Raw genomic sequence first — 17,366 nt, forward strand, 5'->3', positions numbered from 1 at the left:
ACCACTCACACTGTACCTGAGACCAGTGTCAAAGACCTGCAGTGTCCTTTTAGAAAAGAAAGTGAGCTTGTTCCCGAGTGTGATGCTTTCACTCAATTCCCTGAATACCTCCTACATTTCAGGGACTGTGTGGGACATTAAAGGGCATTGTGATGAGCAAGACATGGCCACAAACGATCCCGCTCTAACTCCCTAAAACATGAAACACGAATGAACGAGAACTCAGACCCAAGTCAGAGCTCTCTGGAAACCACTGGGCACTCACGGTCCCTGGAAGGGAAGCCTGCCAGAGCTCATGTAAAGGCACCAGCAGAATTGCTGCCCTACCCTGCATCCCACTCTCCCTTCAGGCTGTGTCTAGGAGGTCCAGCAGGAGGCCAAGCCACAGTCACTCACTCCACAGGTCGATTTGCCATTGGCTGCTCTCCAACAGGCTCTGTCCCGTCCCTGCTGTCCCGTGTAGAAGGCCGGAGGCCACCACAATGCTGAGAGGGGCAATCAGGCCCCCAGATAGCTCTCCCTGTGCTGGGCACAGCTCCACACGGAAGCAAGTCCTGCCTGCTCTCAGGCTGCCACTTCCACAGAGCCCCTGGGACGCAGGGGAGGAAGGGCTGGGCCCAACCAGACCAGTCACCTGCCAGTGACATCTGAACACCTTCCCAGAGTCCAAGTGTATGGATGTAAGCTCAGAAAGGAACATGTGGCCACCTGCCCTCCCTATGCCCACACTCAGGGTGCCCTGAGAGGTGATGGCAAATATATGGAGTCCCTAGGGACACGACTCCTTAAAAGATCACTGACCCAGTCACAGCCACATGGTAAGTGGTTGAAATGGCCTCTTCCTGAAGCCCTTGTGCTGAACAAAGCTCCAGCAAGGGAGCACAGAAGGGTGGATTTGGGGAAGAAACAAATGGATCAGTCATAGGTGTGTGGCAACAGCCCTCAGCTGGGTCTCTATTTACCCCGAGGTGCCCCTAACAAGAAGCAGGAAAGAGCAATTCAGGAGGTGGCCCTGCCCAGCCCCAGGCCATGAGCAGGCACATACACCCATTTCTTTGAGGACAGGAGGTCCATGTCCACATTTGGACATAAAAATGCTTCCCTCTCTGATTCCAGACAACTCAAGTTTCTCAGACAGCAAAAGTCTGTATTGTCTGGACATGCTGTCTTTCCCCAGGGCTACTCAAAAGTCCAAAGTGCATAGAACTCCTTCCTTTGCTCCTGGGCTCCCACGGTCACCAACCCTTGGGTCCACCAGCCCACCCAGGGGCAGACCCCACAGGTCCTGTCAGGACCTTGAGTTGGAGAAGCGCAGGCCACCCTGCACAATGCAACCCCACCTGGGATCCTGGCACTCGCGGATGGGAGCCGGGTCCTGATTGCTGAGGGGGAGGAAGTTGAAGAATTCTCTCACATTGCACAAGGCGTCCACATCATTTTCAAAGGCTCTGTGGGCCACACCTGAGGAAACAGGGAGGCCATGATGGAGTAGCTTGCCAGCAAGTCCAGAGATGCTGCCTCGCTTCCAGCACGCTGACAGCTCCACAATCCGCTGTGCTCCACGGGCAGGAGTTCCACAGCACACAGCAGTCAGGTGGCCGTCCCCTCCACCGCTGCCATCCTCTACAGGGCCCCATTTATCTTACATTTTACAGACAGATGAGAGACAGGGATCTTACAGGCAGTGCAGCCAGGGCTGGACCAGGAAGAAGCCACACGCCCAGAACTCCCACATGAATGGCAGCAGCCCAAGGACTTGAGCCATCGCTGCTGCCTCCCAGTGTGTGTGCTGCCAGGAATCTGGATAGGAGGCCAGCTGGGACGTGAACCAGGTCCTTCCATATGTGATTGTTACAGGTGGCCAGGGAGGGAGGGAGATCTTCATTTGCTGGTTCACTCCCCAAGCAGCTGGAGATGCCCCAGGTCAAAGCCAGGAGCCTGGAACTCTCCTGGGGTCTCCCACAAGCATTGCAAGGACTCAGGTACTTGGCCATATTCTGTGGCCTACCTAAATGCATCAGCAAGGACCTGGACTGGATGTGGAACAGCCAGGACCCAAACCAGCACTCAGGCTGTCTGCATCCCAGGCAGCGACTTTTGCCACTATGCTACCACGCTAGCCCCTAAGTGATGGCTTGACCACTGCACCAGATGCGCACTGGCCACATCTTCATTCAGGATTGCTCTGCTCACAGCAACACCCCTCACTCCTGACCTCAGGGTAGATCTCTTCACACACTTCTCTACAATGTGTGCTTCCCTGTTTATTACCCAGCAACACCCTGCAATAGCAGCTCAAGCAGAGGAAGGTGAGGCCTGCCCGTCATAGTAATTCTCAACAAGGACAATGTCTGGCATACAATCAATGCTTAGCAATCCTGGAAAGACAGGAACGAGGCCAGCACGTTGGCTAAATCCTCACCTTCAATGCACCTGTATCTGACAGGGTGTCGTTTTGTGTCCCAGCTGCTCTACTTCCCCCCAGGAAAAGCAATGGAGGACATCCCAAAGCCTTGCGACCCTGTCCCCATGTGGAAGACCCAAAAGAAGCTCTTGGTTTCTGGCTTCGGATCAGCTCAGCTCTGGCCATTGCAGCCACTTGGGGACTGAGCCAGCAGAAGGAAGACCTTTCTCTCTCCTCTCTGTAAATCTGCCTTTCCAATAAAAATAAGTAAACCTTTGGGGGGAGGGGGAAAGCACAGGTTTTCTCTCCAAGTGAATGGGCATGTACTCAGTGAACAGCGCAGCGTTGGGAAGCCCATTACTGGTTTCAGTAAGTCTGAGATTAAGTCCACCTGTACCTCTCTGTTCAAAGGCAGTTCACACAGCAATCTTCCTACACATATTCCAACAGAGGAACAGTATTTACTAAAACCATGTCCCTTCTCTCCACGGCGTGTGAGCCCAGAGCGGCCATCCCCCAGGGCTCACCTGACATGGTGGTATGGGTCTTGGCACCACCTAGCTCCTCTTGGGTGACATCCTCGTTGGTGACAGACTTCACAACATCAGGGCCAGTGATGAACAGATATGAGGTGTCCTGAAATCAGAGTTCGAGAACAGTCAACCTCAGTGTACCACAGCTGGTCGAAGCCTTAGCGTGCATTCAACCAGGACAAACACAGAGAAGGCAGTGACACACCGTCTTATTTTCTAATACAAACATTGCCTAACCCTGTCCTATATGCACTCAGATTTGTCTTTTTAACATATTTCTGCGATTTGAAGAGCTCATTCCTGAGGCCAGCATGGTGGTAAAGCACATTACTCTTCTACCTGCAGTTTTGGCAAATCCATCTGGGCACCAGTTCAAGTCCCAACAGCTCCACTTCCAATCCAGTTCCCTTCTAATGGCCTAGGAAAGCAGCAGAGGTTGGTCCACGGCCTTGGGCCCCTGCACCCATTGAGCAGCCAGGAACAAGCTCCAGCTCCCAGCTGGGAATCAGCCCAACTCTGGCCGTCGCAATCTTTTGCAGAATGAACCAGTGGATGGACGACCTTCTCTCCCAGTAACTCTTTAAAGTAAGACAGAGAAATCATTCCTTACCAGTATAGCACGAACTTGGCTTCCAGATTGGTGGTAAACAAATATCTTACTGTGGTCCCCTCTGCCCACTCACTGTTGATGTTCTTCACCCATTCTTGCACTGGATGACGCCTTCTTACACACTAAGGAAACTGGTCCTTAATCAGTTACACGATGTGCAAGTCCTTCATCATATGGCCCTTTGGGAACTTGCTAGAACAGGTCTATACAGACAGATCTTTCCACTCCGTGCTAAGACCTCTGAACGCATGCTTACAGAAGCACCTCGTGTTCACGGCAGTTTAAGAACTTCAAACAGCGGACAAAGCTGGAGGCAGACACTGTCCACACAAACAAAAAGCTGAGCAAACACAAACTCAGCAGTTCTCAGATCCAGCAGCGGTGAGCTCACAGAGCAGCGGAGGCCTGTCCGACGAGAAGCCCTGGAGGACAGACCTAATGGGGCCCAGCCTGAGAGTCAAAATGAAGCTCAACAATGTACTAGAGGCTCCGAGGGGACAAGGCCAGGAGACACAAACCCCAAGGAAGCCGTGATCGGGCCCACCTGCATCTTTCTACCCTGCTGGAGTCCGCTGGCTTCCCAAGGACAGTGCTGCCAAGGTGAGACCGTCCCGTCCAGCACGTCAGGGGAAGCGACCGCTCCTCTAGCACTCCGTCAGCACTCCTCTGACACACACAGAACTTCCCCTTCTTCACAAGCTCTGCCCTCAGGAGGAACCACTGAGCCACACAGCCTAGGCTGTCGGAGCCTTGTCAACCACTACACGCCTCCGGGGAGGCGAACCCCAGTCCTGTCCCAGCTCCAGCAGGGATGAGAGCGCTGCTTCCTTGTGCCCCTCCTGCTGTCCGTCCTGCGCATGCGCAGCACCAGAAAGCTCACCTGAAGTTCACATACCGGAGGCCCAGGATCGTAAAAGACTAAGACCTGCTCACCCAGTAGGCTCGCTCCTCTCCCACAGCTCACCACTACAGGATCAAGCGCCTGTTGACAACAGTCACTTTCTCCTAGTTTGGCTATCAAGAAAAAGTTATGAAACATATTGAAATTAAAAAAAAAGCAGTGTTAGAAAAGACACAGCAACCATGGAAGCATCAGAATCAAAGATGCTAGAATAATTAATCAGGAATTGAAACAAATGTGATGATAAGATGCTAACGGCTCCCAACAGACAAGGCAGACAGCACGCAAGGACAGACAGGCAAGGCAGGCAGGGAGACGCAAATCCTCAAAGGGCCAAAAGAAATGCTAGCAGAAATGACAAGCACCGTGCACTCGCTTCCTGGGAGCCTGGGCCCAGCTCAGGGAGAAATCTCTGGGCCTGGGAACATCTAACAGAAAACACCAAAACTGAAACAGACCTTGAGAGGAAATACCAACACAATAAAGATACACACACACACACACACACGGGATCCAAGGAGTGGAAAGAAAGGGACAGAATATTGAAAACAGGAGCCACTGTGGGGCTAAACAGGCCATTCCTCCATCCGCAAGTGCCAGCACCCTTTCTGAGTGCTAAGTCGTGTCCCAGCTGCGCCGTTTTCCATCCAGCTCCCTTCTGTGGCCTGGGAGAGCCCTGGAGAAACGCCCAAGTTCTTAGGACCCTGCACCCATATTAGAGACCTGGAAGAAGCTCCTGGCTCCTGCCTCCAGATCAGTTCAGCTCTGGCCATTATGACCATTTGGGAGAGTGATCCAGACGGAAAATCTTTCTGTCTCTCCTTTCTCTGCAAATCTGCCTTTTTAACTGATAATAAATAAATAAATCTTTAGAAGAAAATAACAAACTACTGCAAACAACAACGCTGAGAATCCCTGAAGCTGTCTGGCACCAAATGGCAGCTCCAGCAGGCTGAGACACCACCTGAGATCACAGTCAGAAAACCCACAACGCCACCTCCCAGTCTCAAACTACAGAAAAGCAAAGGCCAGGCCCTGCGTGGTAGCCTAGAGCTAAAGTTCTCGCCCTGCACGTGCCAGGATCCCATATGGGCGCTGGTTCTAATTCCAGATGCTCCACTTCCCATCCAGCTCCCTGCTTGTGGCCTGGGAAAGCAGTCAAGAATGCCCCAAAGCCTTGGGACCCTGCACCCGTGTGGGAGACCAGGAAGAGGTTCCTGGTTCCCAGCTTCGGATCGGCGCAGCACGGGCCATGGCGCTTACTTGGGGAGTGAATCATCGGACAGAAGATCTTCCTCTCTGTCTCTCCTCCTCTGTGTATCTGCCTTTCCAATAAAAATAAATCTTTAGGGGAAAAAAAGCGAAGGTCAAGTGAAAAACTTTAGGGCTGACCTTGTGTGTAGTGGATAGGCCTCTGCCTGCAATACTGGCTTCCCATCTGGGCACCAGTTCAAGTCATCGTCCCACTCCAGATCCAGCTCCCTTCTCATGAGCCTGTGCAAGCAGATGGCCCCCGTGCCCAGATCCCTGCACCTACCTGGAAGACCCAGGTGAACTTCCTGGCTGCTGGCTTTGGCCTGGACTAGCCTCCAACCATTATTCCATTTGGAAAGTGAACCAGCAGATACAAAATCTACAATTTGCCTTCCAAATAAATAAACCTTAAGAAACAAATCTGGGGTCAGCACAGTGACACAGCACTCTAAACCTCTACTTGTAGTGTTAGCATCCTATACAGGCATCAATCCTGGTCCCATCTGCTCCACTTCCAAACCTGCTGATGGCCTGGGAAAGCTGCAAAGGATGGGCAAGTCCTTGGGCCCCTACCACCTACACGGAAGATGCTTCTGGCTTGGCCTGGCCTAGTCTTGGCTGTAGTGGCCATTCGGGGAGTGAATCAGCAGAGAGAAGATCTCTCTCTCTCTGTTATATATATCTTTTTATCTTCCTGTAACTCTTTCAAAATAAGTAAATATTTTAAAACCATTCTTTGAGGATTAATAATTTCAGCCTTGAAAAAAAAATCTTTGAAAGTAAATGATAGTAAATGATAAAGGTCAGAAACCTGGATTTACATAAAGACAGAGCATCAGAGAAGGAAAAAGGTGAGGTAAAATTATGAAACATTAATTTTGTCATGATATATGCATGCTTGGTTATACCAACTAGCAAAATAAATGACCATACTGACAGAAATAGAAGGACAGAGTCAGAATTATTTTGTTATATGGTGCTCACATTCCCCCAAGTAATTGGATACTGTGATTTGCACCTGGGCTTGGATTACATATTATAAACTAAGGCAACCACTATGTTAAAATAATGTATAATATGCTAAAAGGAGAAAACTGAATCACATAAACGTGATTAAAACCACAAAACATCTAAGAGTAGAAGCTAAAAGTAGAAACCAAGAACAAAGCAAAAATAAAACCAAATAAATCCAACTACATCAATAACCATATACTAATACATCATTTCAAAGATGAATTGTCAGAATATATTAAGAAGCAAGACCCAGACTGTAAGAATTATACAAAAAACAGGAGCCAGCACTGTGGCATAATTGACATCCCATATGGGTGCCAGTTCAAGTGCTGAGTGCTGGCTGCTCCACTTCCAATCCAGCTCCTTGCTAATGGTCTGGGAAAAGCAGCCGAGATGGCCTAAATACTTGTCACCCATGTCTGACACCTGGATGAAGCTACTGGCTTGTGTCTAGCTCAGCCGCGGTCATTGCAGCCATCCGGGGAACCTGTCATCAGACAGAGGATCTCCCCCAGGCCCCTACCAGGACAGACACAGACACACACACACTTTCTCCTTCCGCTTCTGTAACAGACTTTCAAAATAAGTAAATAAATAGTTTAAAAACAGAAATTTTAAAACCACAGATCTAGGGCCTGGCGGCGTGGCACAGTGGTTAAGGTCCTGGCCTTGCACGTGCCGGGATCCCATATGGGCGCAGGTTCTAACCCAAACTAAGAAGAGAAAGGCCCTTACTCAACTTAGCAAAAAATATCTAAGGAAAACCAAGAGTTAATATCACATTTACTGGTAAGAAACTAGAAGCTTCCTCACCAAGGTCTAGGACAAGGCAGCCATGTTCCCTCTCATCAAAGATTTTCCTTTAAAAAAGATTATTTCTTATTGGAAAGGCAGGTTTACAGAGAGAAGGAAAAACAGAAGAAAGATCTGCTGATTCACTCCTCAAGTGGCCGTTAAGCCGATCCGAAGCCAGGAGCCAGGAACTTCTTCCAGGTCTCCCACGCAGGTGCAGGGTCCCAAGGCTTTGGGGCATTCTTGACTGCCTTCCCAGGCCACAAGCAGGGAGCTGGATGGGAAGTGGAGCTGCTGGGACATGAGCCGGCACCCATAAGGGATCCTGGTACACGCAAGGTGAGGATTTAGCAACCGAGCCATCACACTGGACCCTCAATACTGGTTTTCAACACTATATCAGAAGTTCTAGCTCATTATGGGGGCCCAGATAGTGGCTTAGCAGCTAATGTCCTCACCTTGAAAGCGCCAGGATCCCATATGGACACCAGATCTAATGCCGGCAGCCCCGCTTCCAATCCAACTCCCTGCTTGTGGCCTGGGGGACTGCCTCAGCACCGGCTGTTGCAGTCACTTGGGGAGTGAATCATTGGACAGAAGATCGTTCTCTCTCTCTTCCTCTCTGTATATCTGACTTTGCAATACAAATAGATAAATCTTTAAAAAAACAAAAACAGGGGCCCGGCGGCGTGGCCTAGTGGCTAAAGTTCTCATCTTGAATGCCCCAGCATCCCATATGGGCGCTGGTTCTAATCCCGGCAGCTCCACTTCCCATCCAGCTCCCTGCTTGTGGCCTGGGAAAGCAGTTGAGGACAGCCCAAAGCTTTGGGATCCTGCACCCGCGTGAGAGACCCGGAAGAGGTTCCAGGTTCCCGGCTTCGGATCGGTGCGCACCGGCCCGTTGCGGCTCACTTCGGGAGTGAAACATCGGACGGAAGATCTTCCTCTCTGTCTCTCCTCCTCTGTGTATATCCGGCTTTCCAATAATAATAAATCTAAAAAAAAAAAAAAAAAAACTATACTAAAAGTCCTAGCTCATTGTTAAGACAAGAAAATAAGAGGGGCCCGGCGCAATAGCATAGCAGTTAAAGTCCTCGCCTTGAACGCGCCAGGATCCCATATGGGTGCTGGTTCTAATCCTGGCGGTCCTACTTCCCATCCAGCTTCCTGCTTGTGGCCTGGGAAAGCAGTTGAGGACGGCCCAAAACCTTGGGACCCTGTACCTGCATGGCAGACCCAGAGGAGACTCCTGGCTTCAGATCGGCTCAGCTCCAGCCGTTGCGGCCACTTGGAGAGTGAACCATCGGACGGAAGATCTTCCTCTCTGTGTATCTGCCTTTCCAATAAAAATAAATAAAAATCTTCTTAAAAAAAAAAAGAAGAAAAAAAAGAAAGCAAATAAGAAGTAACACAGACTGGGAAAGAAGAAATCAAATTGTGTTTTTATCATCTCTGAGGAAAAACTGAAAAAAATAGCAAAAAATATAGAATTGCTAATAAGCAATTATTGCAATATTGGAGGACACAGGTTTAATACATAAAATCCGTCTGCTTTCCCATGTGAACAAAATGAATAAGCAGAATTTGAATTTAAAACCACAACAGCATTGATATTAGCTAAAAAAAACATTGCTTACATATTAATGTTAACTAGCCACAGAGAGGAAACAAAACTGTTTTCCAAGAAAAACCACAAAACTAATGAAAGACATCAAAAAGCTAAACACATGGTGAGAAAGTCCTTGTTTAAAGATAGGGAGGCATAGTCACCAAGGTGCCACTTCTTCGCGCGCCACCTGCACACTGGTCCCAAAGTAAAGGATCCTACATTTACGGGAAAGGCAAAAGATCCACAGGCAGCACAACAGCGGCGCCCAGGAGCCCAGCGGAGAGCTGCGCCACCAAGCAGCGCCGGTCGGCTGCAGAACACATCCCGGACCGACCAGCAGCTGAGACAGAACAGAAAGCCCCTCAACACACCCACAGGACAGCCACCCCGGACAAACGGACAAAGGAGACCAACAGGAAACAGACTTCCCAGCGTGTGCCTGATAATACCCAAATGTCAAGGAGAAAAACTAGATAAGATCTTCCATCTTTCATAAAAATTCAAACGATCATGATCATAAATGTAAAATGAAAGGCATTAGACTTCTATATTGTAACACAGGAAAAACCCAGGCCCTCTTGCTTTTGGCAACAATTTTTTAGAAACGCCACGGGCCCGGCGAAGTAGCTCAGCAGCTAAAGTCCTCACCTTGAACGCCCCGGGATCCCACATGGGCGCCGGTTCTAATCCCGGCAGCTCCACTTCCCATCCAGCTCCCTGCTTGGGGCCTGGGAAAGCAGTCGAGGACGGCCCAAGGCCTTGGGACCCTGCACCCGCGTGGGAGACCAGGAAGGGGCTCCAGGCTCCTGGCTTTGGATCAGAGCAGCTCTAGCCGCTGAGCCCACTTGGGGAGTGAATCATCGTACGGAAGATCTTCCTCTCTGTCTCTCTTCCTCTCTGTATAACTGATTTTGCAATAAAAATAAATCTTAAAAAAAGAAGCACCACCACAAGCATAATAATAGTCATAATTGATTAGCCAGACTTTATAGGGAAAAACTGTGCTAAGAACAAAAACATTATCAAGGAAATTAAAAGGTAAGCCAGAGAATGGGAGGACACATTTGCAAAAGAACTACTAGACAGAGCCCACATTGTGGCACACAACGTTAAGACACTGCTGGTGACACCATTGTGGCACAGAACGTTAAGACACTGCTGGTGATGCCAGCATCCCCCATGAGTACTGGTTCAAGTCCCAGGGACCCCACTTTCTGATCCAGCTCCCAGTTAGTGTGCCTGGAAAAGCAATGGAAGAGGGCCTAAGTGCTTGGGCCTTGCCACACAGGAGACCTGAATGAATTCAGGCCCCTGGGTTTGGCTTGGTCAAGTCTCAACTGCTGTGGCCTACAGGCGAATGACCTAGCAGATGGGGGATCTTTCTCTATAATTTTGACTTTCAAATTAATAAATAAATCTTTAAAAAGAGAAAACAAATACCAGATAAAGGACTATCACCCAAAACATACAAAGAATTTAAAACTCAATAAACAAACATTTTTTATGAGTTGGATTCGAGCAGATACCTCATCCATATATACACACGAAAAGATGGTCCACATCTCAGGGCAATAAGAAACTGCAAACTGAAACGAGACTCTGAGCAGATGGTTGGCCTAATGATTAAAGTGTCAGCTGAGATACAGGCCTGCTGGATACGTACTGAAATGCTGGATTCAGCTCCCAGCTCTGCTGCCACTCACAACTTCCTGCAAACACAGACCCAGCGGACAGCAGTCACGATGCAAGTAGCTACATCCCGGTCCCTGTGGGAGGCATGGACCAAGTTTGTGCTCCCCATCCCCCACTGCCCTCTTCTAATATGTACATTCACATGTTAACATGTGAGTGTATATATGTATATATATGAAAGAAGTCCAGTGAAAAAGGCTACACACTAAAAGATTCCAAAAATGCGACACTCTGAACAAGGCAAAACTATCCCAAAGAGTGCAAAGTCAGAGCTGAGGGGCAAAGGGGCAGAAAATGGTGGAGCACAGAGGACTCGGGGCAGCGAAGCCACTGTGCACAACGCTGTACCGGTGGGTATGTGTTGCTTCCCGTTTGTCAATGTCCAGACACTGTAAGAAAGCCGGCAGGGGAAGAATAAACAAGGCTGGCAAAATACACTCTTCCTTTCATTCTACTTTCCATGAACTTTTTAAGGTCCTTCCTGTTCGTATCAGCGTCATTCAGACTAGCCAACAGGTAGCAGAAACCCAACAGCATATCAGCAGATGAATGGATAAAGAAACTGCCCAGTATATGCCATGCAATTCCCTATTGTTTATTCTCTCTCTAAACACAAGGACATTCCAACACACTACAGCAAGGCATGAGCCAGGAATACTTCATGCTGCGTGAAATAAGCCAGACACTGAAGATCAAAATTGTATGGCTTCATGTGCATCAAATGTGAGAGTGGTCACATGCAGAGACAGAAAAGAGCTAAAGGGGGGAAACTGGAGCCGGGGGCGAGTGCAGAGCTCCAAGTGGGGTGGCTAACGGCGCTCTGGGAATGCTCAACATGTAAACACAAGGGGACTTGAGTTCACAGTGGCCTGTGGCGCAGCAGCTAAGTCCCTGCTGTGGAAGCCTGGCTCCAGCGTGGACGCGGCTTACCGCTAGTGTGCGCCGCAGGATGCAGCAGGAACGCCTCAAGTACTTGGGCTCCTGTCGTGACCTTGGGGGACACTTCCACTGAGCTCCAGCTTCCTGGCTTCAGCCTGGCCCAGCTCTTTGTGCCACAGGCATTTGATGAGTAAGCCAGCAGCTAGATCTCAGTCAGGGGCTGGTACTGCAGCGTGGCAGTGTAAGCCTCTGCCTGCAGGCCCAACAGCTTATATGGGCACCAGTTCAAGTCCCAGCTGCTCCAGTTCCAACGCAGCTCTCTAAGATATGCTTGGAAAAGCAGCAGAGTATGGTCCTAGTCCTTGGGCCCTGCACCCACGTCGGAGACCTGGCAGAAGCTCCAGGAGGCTGGATAAGGATAGCCCAGCTCCAGCAACTGCAGCTATTTGGTGAGTAAGCCATCAGATGAAAGATCTCTCTCACCGTAAAATTTGTCTTTCAAATAAAAATAAATTTTTTTGTAAGAAACAGGAAGATCTTGCACCTGATGGTTCACTCCCCAAGCAGCCGTAATGGCCGGAGCTGAGACAATCCGAAGCCAGGAGCCAGGAGCTTCCTCCAGGTCTCCCATGTGGGTGCAGGGGCCCAAGGCTTTGGGTCGTCCTTGACTGCTTTCCCAGGCCACACGCAGGGAGCTGGATGGGAAGCTAAGCTGCCAGGATTAGAACCAGCAAAACAAACAAACAAAAAAAAAAAGGCAAAAGAGCTGCCACAAAATCAGGAACACATTAGCAGTACTGTTGGTCAGAGAAATGCAAATTAAGAACTCACTAGGGACTATGGTATATGCAAGAAACTAGCATAATTTAAAATACATTAATATAAGCTCTAGCAAAAGCATGTAAACCTAGTGGAACTCACAGGCTGCTGACAGAACTGCAACTGCTGGAGTAAACGGGCATGCGTCACCAAGGCGCACTGCAGATCCTCGATGCCCTGGCCTCACACTGCTTCACCCCGAGAACCCGAGACACGTATGAGAATGTTTACGTCAGCACCATCCCAGGTGAAACCCTGGCAACAGTTCAAGGACCCGTGACAGCAGAACCGAGGCTGGAGGCAGAAGACACATTTACCACACGGCTAGGAAGGACTGTAAAACCTTGCACAAGCACAAAGCCGCGGACAAAAGAATGCATTTAATTTCACTTTACATAAAGGCCCAAACAGGCCTCACTGATCCACACTGCTTCAAGGAGCACACTTCCTTTTTTGAAACTGTAAGAACTAGCACTGTGGTATAGCAGGCTGAACCGCTGCCTGTAACATCAGCAACATATAAGGTGCTGGTTCAGGTCACCTTGCTAGTGTGAACACTGGTTCATGTCCTGGCTAAATCACTTCCCATCCAGCTCCCTGCAAATGGACTGGGAAAAACAATGGAAAATGGCCTACGTGCTTAGGTTCCTACACCCACAGGAGATGTGGCTGACTCCCAGATCCAGGCCTTGGCCTGGCACAGTCCTGGCTGTGGCAGCCGCTGGAGAGTGAATCACAAGATGGAACATCTTGCTCTGCTCTATGTGCATGTGTGTGTCTCTTCAAATAAATAAATAAATCTTAAAAACCAACCAACCAAACAAAAACACCAACATCCCACATCAGTGTTGTCTGGGTTCCAGAGAAGACGCCATTTTCCTGCTAACAGACCCGGCAAGCCAGTGGTAACGGTTCCGTGAATAGGGCTCTTGCCACCTTGCGGAAGACTTGCAGCGAGTTCAAGGCTGCCAGTTCTTGCAGGTATTTAATGAACGAACAGATGGCAGTTCATATCCATTTCTGTCTCTCAAAAGAGTCCACGAGTGTTTTCACTGCGCTCTTACTACTCTTATTAAGATACTAAAATATTTAAGATACATAGTAGTATCGTAAGGTTTCATAATTAATTGTGGAAGACAAGATAGGAAGGCTCACCAACATGCTTGTACCAACAAAAATTTGATGCGTGGAGAACAGAATCGTTCAGGAGAAAACAAAAGCAGAGAATTGTGGGATGACACTGTGACCTAGCGAACACTGCAGTGCCAGCGTCCCAGTGGGCACTGGTTCAAGTCGTGGCTGCTCCACTTCCAATCCAGTTGCCCACAGAGGCGCCTGGAAAAGCAGCAGAGGACGGCCCAGGTGCTCGAGCCCTGAGCCCACACAGGAGCCCTGGAAGCTCCTGCCCCCGGCTTGGATCAGCTCAGCTCTGAGGGTTACCTCCATTTGGGGAACGAACCAAAGAAGACTTCTGTGTGTCTGTCCTACACTCTCATTCACTGCAACTCCGCCCTTCAAATAAGTAATCATTTAAAAAACAGAAATAAAGAAATGCTGTTTGGAATGGGCTCCAGTATCTAGAGCGTGGAACAGAATCCACGGTCAGTGGAACCCAGCCAGAGATGCCAGAGAGGAGCACCATGCAACACCTCCAGGAATGCAGAATCACTTCAGACATTAGGAAAATAGCACTCATGGACTGGGGGACTGAGCTAAACCAACACACCAAGACATGGAAAGGTGGCCAGTGTCATGGCTTAGCAAGTTAGGCTGCCACCTGCGTGCTGGCATTCCAAAGGGGCACTGGTTCACAGCCTGCCTGCTCTACTTCTGATCCAGCTCCCTGTAAACAGCCTGGAAAGCAATGGAGGATGGCCCCAGTGTTTGAGTCCCTGCTGCACATGTGGGAGACCCAAATGAAGCTCCTGGCTCCTGGTCTCAGCCAGCCCAGTACTGGTTATTGCAGCTATCTAGGGAGTTTAAATGGAGGATCTCTCTGCATTTCTCCCTCTCTGTAACTGATGTACAAAATAAATAAATCCTTTAAAAAAGAAACAGGGTATGGCTATAGCCAGAGGCATACAAGTTAGGGGAAGGTTTTAGTTTTTGTTTCGAAGGCAAGAAAAGATCCACACTTGGTTCAGTGCTAATGCAAGGATGCAATACCAAGGAGAGACAGATAATGGTGAGGAGAGAGAGGGAGGCACAGACTGCTAAAGGGCTGTGGAGCGCTGTGCTCACTGGGCAGAGCAGGTGGGCAGCGAGGAAAGCACTCCATGGCCACAGGCACTGCTCCCACACCTCTGTCCCTAAGGCTCGGTGGAGGGCTAGGTGTGTACAGAGACTTACAAGGGAATTCTGCTTGGTCCAGAAGTAACAGATATGGGCATCTTAATTTTTAAATCCATGCTTCATTGAGGGCCTGGAATGACACGGCTTAAGATCCCATATAAGCACCGGGTTGTGTCCCGGTAGCCTAGCTTCCCATTTGGCTCCCTGCTTGTGGCCTGGGAAAGCAGTAGAGAACAGCCCAAAGCCTTGGGGCCTTGGGGCCTTGCACCCACATGGGAGACCCAGAGGAAGCTCCTGACTTCGGATCGGCTTGGCTCCCAACTGGCTCAACTCCAGTCATTGCGGCCACTTTGGGAGCGAATCATCAGATGGAAGATCTTCCCATCTGTCTCTCCTCCTCTTTGTATATCTGACTTTCTAATAAAAACAAATCTTAAAAAACCTTTTATTGAACTTTTACAGTTTTAAGTTGGTAACTAAAAACAGAATAGTTCAAAGGAGAAAAACTTTTTGAACCTTGAATTCCAACTGCCCTACTTGTCTTTGAAAATCAGTGCTTCAATGTTTATGCTGCCCCCAGGGCTGTTCTCCTGGGTGACGTGGGTGCTCTGCCCTCAACCCATACTTCCTGATCCTTGTGACTAATTACCAACAGCCCTGAGCTGCATCCTGACCTTCCAGTAACTACAAATTACACATACAACATAGGTCATCAAAACCACCACATTGGGCCCGGCGGCGTGGCCTAGCAGCTAAAGTCCTCGCCTTGAACGCCCCGGGATCCCATATGGGCGCTGATTCTAATCCCGGCAGCTCCACTTCCCATCCAGCTCCCTGCTTGTGGCCTGAGAAAGCAGTCGAGGACGACCCACTGCATTGGGACCCTGCACCTGCACGGGAGACCCGGAAGAGGTTCCAGGTTCCCGGCTTCGGATCAGCACAGCACCGGCCATTGCGGCTCACTTGGAGAGTGAATCATCGGACGGAAGATCTTCCTCTCTGGCTCTCCTCCTCTCTGTATATCTGACTTTGTAATAAAATAACTAAATCTTTTTTAAAAAAAAAAAAAAGAAAAAAACCCACCACATTTCTCAGAATGCATCTCCATATGACATGGCTCTGGATTTGATGAGCAAAAGGCTGCTGTTTTCTTAAACTGAGGCATTAGATTGGGGTAATTATCCATGTGTAAATGTGTAAGCTTACACAGCTTGTCCAAGTATAAATTCACAGATTCTTTTGTTTTTGTTTTTGTTTTTTTTAAAGATTTATTTTATTTTTATTACAAAGTCAGATATACTGAGAGGAGGAGAGATAGAGGAAGTGGAGCTGCCGGGACTAGAACCAGCGGCCACATGGGATCAAGGCGAGGACCTTAGCCACTAGGCCACGCCGCCGAGCCCTATTTTTTTTTTAAAAAAGATTTATTCATTTTATTACAGCCAGATATACACAGAGGAGGAGAGACAGAGAGGAAGATCTTCCGTCTGATGATTCACTCCCCAAGTGAGCCGCAACGGGCCAATGTGCGCCAATCCGAAGCCGGGAACCTGGAACCTCTTCCGGGTCTCCCACGCGGGTGCAGGGTCCCAATGCATTGGGCCGTCCTCAACTGCTTTCCCAGGCCACAGGCAGGGAGCTGGATGGGAAGTGGAGCAGCCGGGATTAGAACCGGCGCTCATATGGGATCCCGGGGCGTTCAAGGCGAGGACTTTAGCCGCTAGGCCACGCCGCCGGGCCCCACACAGATTCTTTTAAAATCATTTTTAAATGTCATCCCACTGAAGTTACTAAATATGCATCTCTGGGAATGAAGCTGGAAATCAGATGTATCCATCACCAATAGGGAGAAAACACACTAAAACAGCAAACAGTTCAAGAAAGAACAATGAACAGAAAGAGCTGCCCTTGAAAGACATTCCAGAAAAGCCTTGCATGAGAAACTTCATGACTAAGATTCAGGAAACAGTTCTTTCTCTGAGAAAAAGTAGGCTCTTTTGTCTCGTTGAAAACCATTTGCAATTCACATGAACAAGTAAAATCACCCACCAGTAGAACATCAGCTCTGCCTGCCAGCAAACCCCAGGAGCTAAAGATCCAGCGTGAAAACTTCTCTCCATACACCTTATCACCGCCTCACTGCAGGCCAGTGAGAACGCAGATAACCCAGATCTGGGTCAGGAGTTTTTTACTGCAGATAAGAAACTGCATGACTCTGAAAGGCGACCCCCACAGGCCCTTGTTTCTTACCTTCACCATGAACGTGAAGTCCGTCAGAGCTGGGGAGTAGACGGCCCCACCAGCACACGGGCCCATAATCACAGAAATCTGCGGGATGACTCCGGACGCCGTGACATTCCTCTGCCAAGAGAGAAAGGCACGGGCTCTGCTTAGAGGTGGCGGAGAGATGCAGCAATAAGGCCCCCTCTGGCTTTTGCTGCACCAAAACTCTATTCAGGAGGCAAGAGACCTCTCAGTGAGGATCTCCCAGAATTCTACGTGAATCTCTCCCTTTAACTGGTGGACTAGTTTGCCATCTAACTTTGTGGGGCTAATACCCTCTCTCG

General features: G+C 49.2%; 1 protein-coding gene across 2 annotated transcripts in view; it reads right to left on the reverse strand.

The window, feature by feature from the left end:
- PCCB (propionyl-CoA carboxylase subunit beta) overlaps positions 1-17,366 on the reverse strand; it is a 44,913-nt gene that overhangs the window by 12,966 nt on the left and 14,581 nt on the right. The window contains exons 6-8 of one of the 2 annotated variants that reach the window (XM_058657280.1): positions 17,050-17,160; positions 2,932-3,040; positions 1,341-1,461 (exon numbers count right to left, since the gene is read on the reverse strand). In XM_058657280.1, coding sequence (XP_058513263.1) covers positions 1,341-1,461; positions 2,932-3,040; positions 17,050-17,160 — 341 coding nt within the window. The remainder of the gene's footprint in view (positions 1-1,340; positions 1,462-2,931; positions 3,041-17,049; positions 17,161-17,366) is intronic. The other variant, XM_058657281.1, reaches the window with a different exon arrangement.

The sequence above is a fragment of the Ochotona princeps genome, chromosome 30 (assembly GCF_030435755.1).
Source record: "Ochotona princeps isolate mOchPri1 chromosome 30, mOchPri1.hap1, whole genome shotgun sequence".
Taxonomy (NCBI): domain Eukaryota; kingdom Metazoa; phylum Chordata; class Mammalia; order Lagomorpha; family Ochotonidae; genus Ochotona; species Ochotona princeps.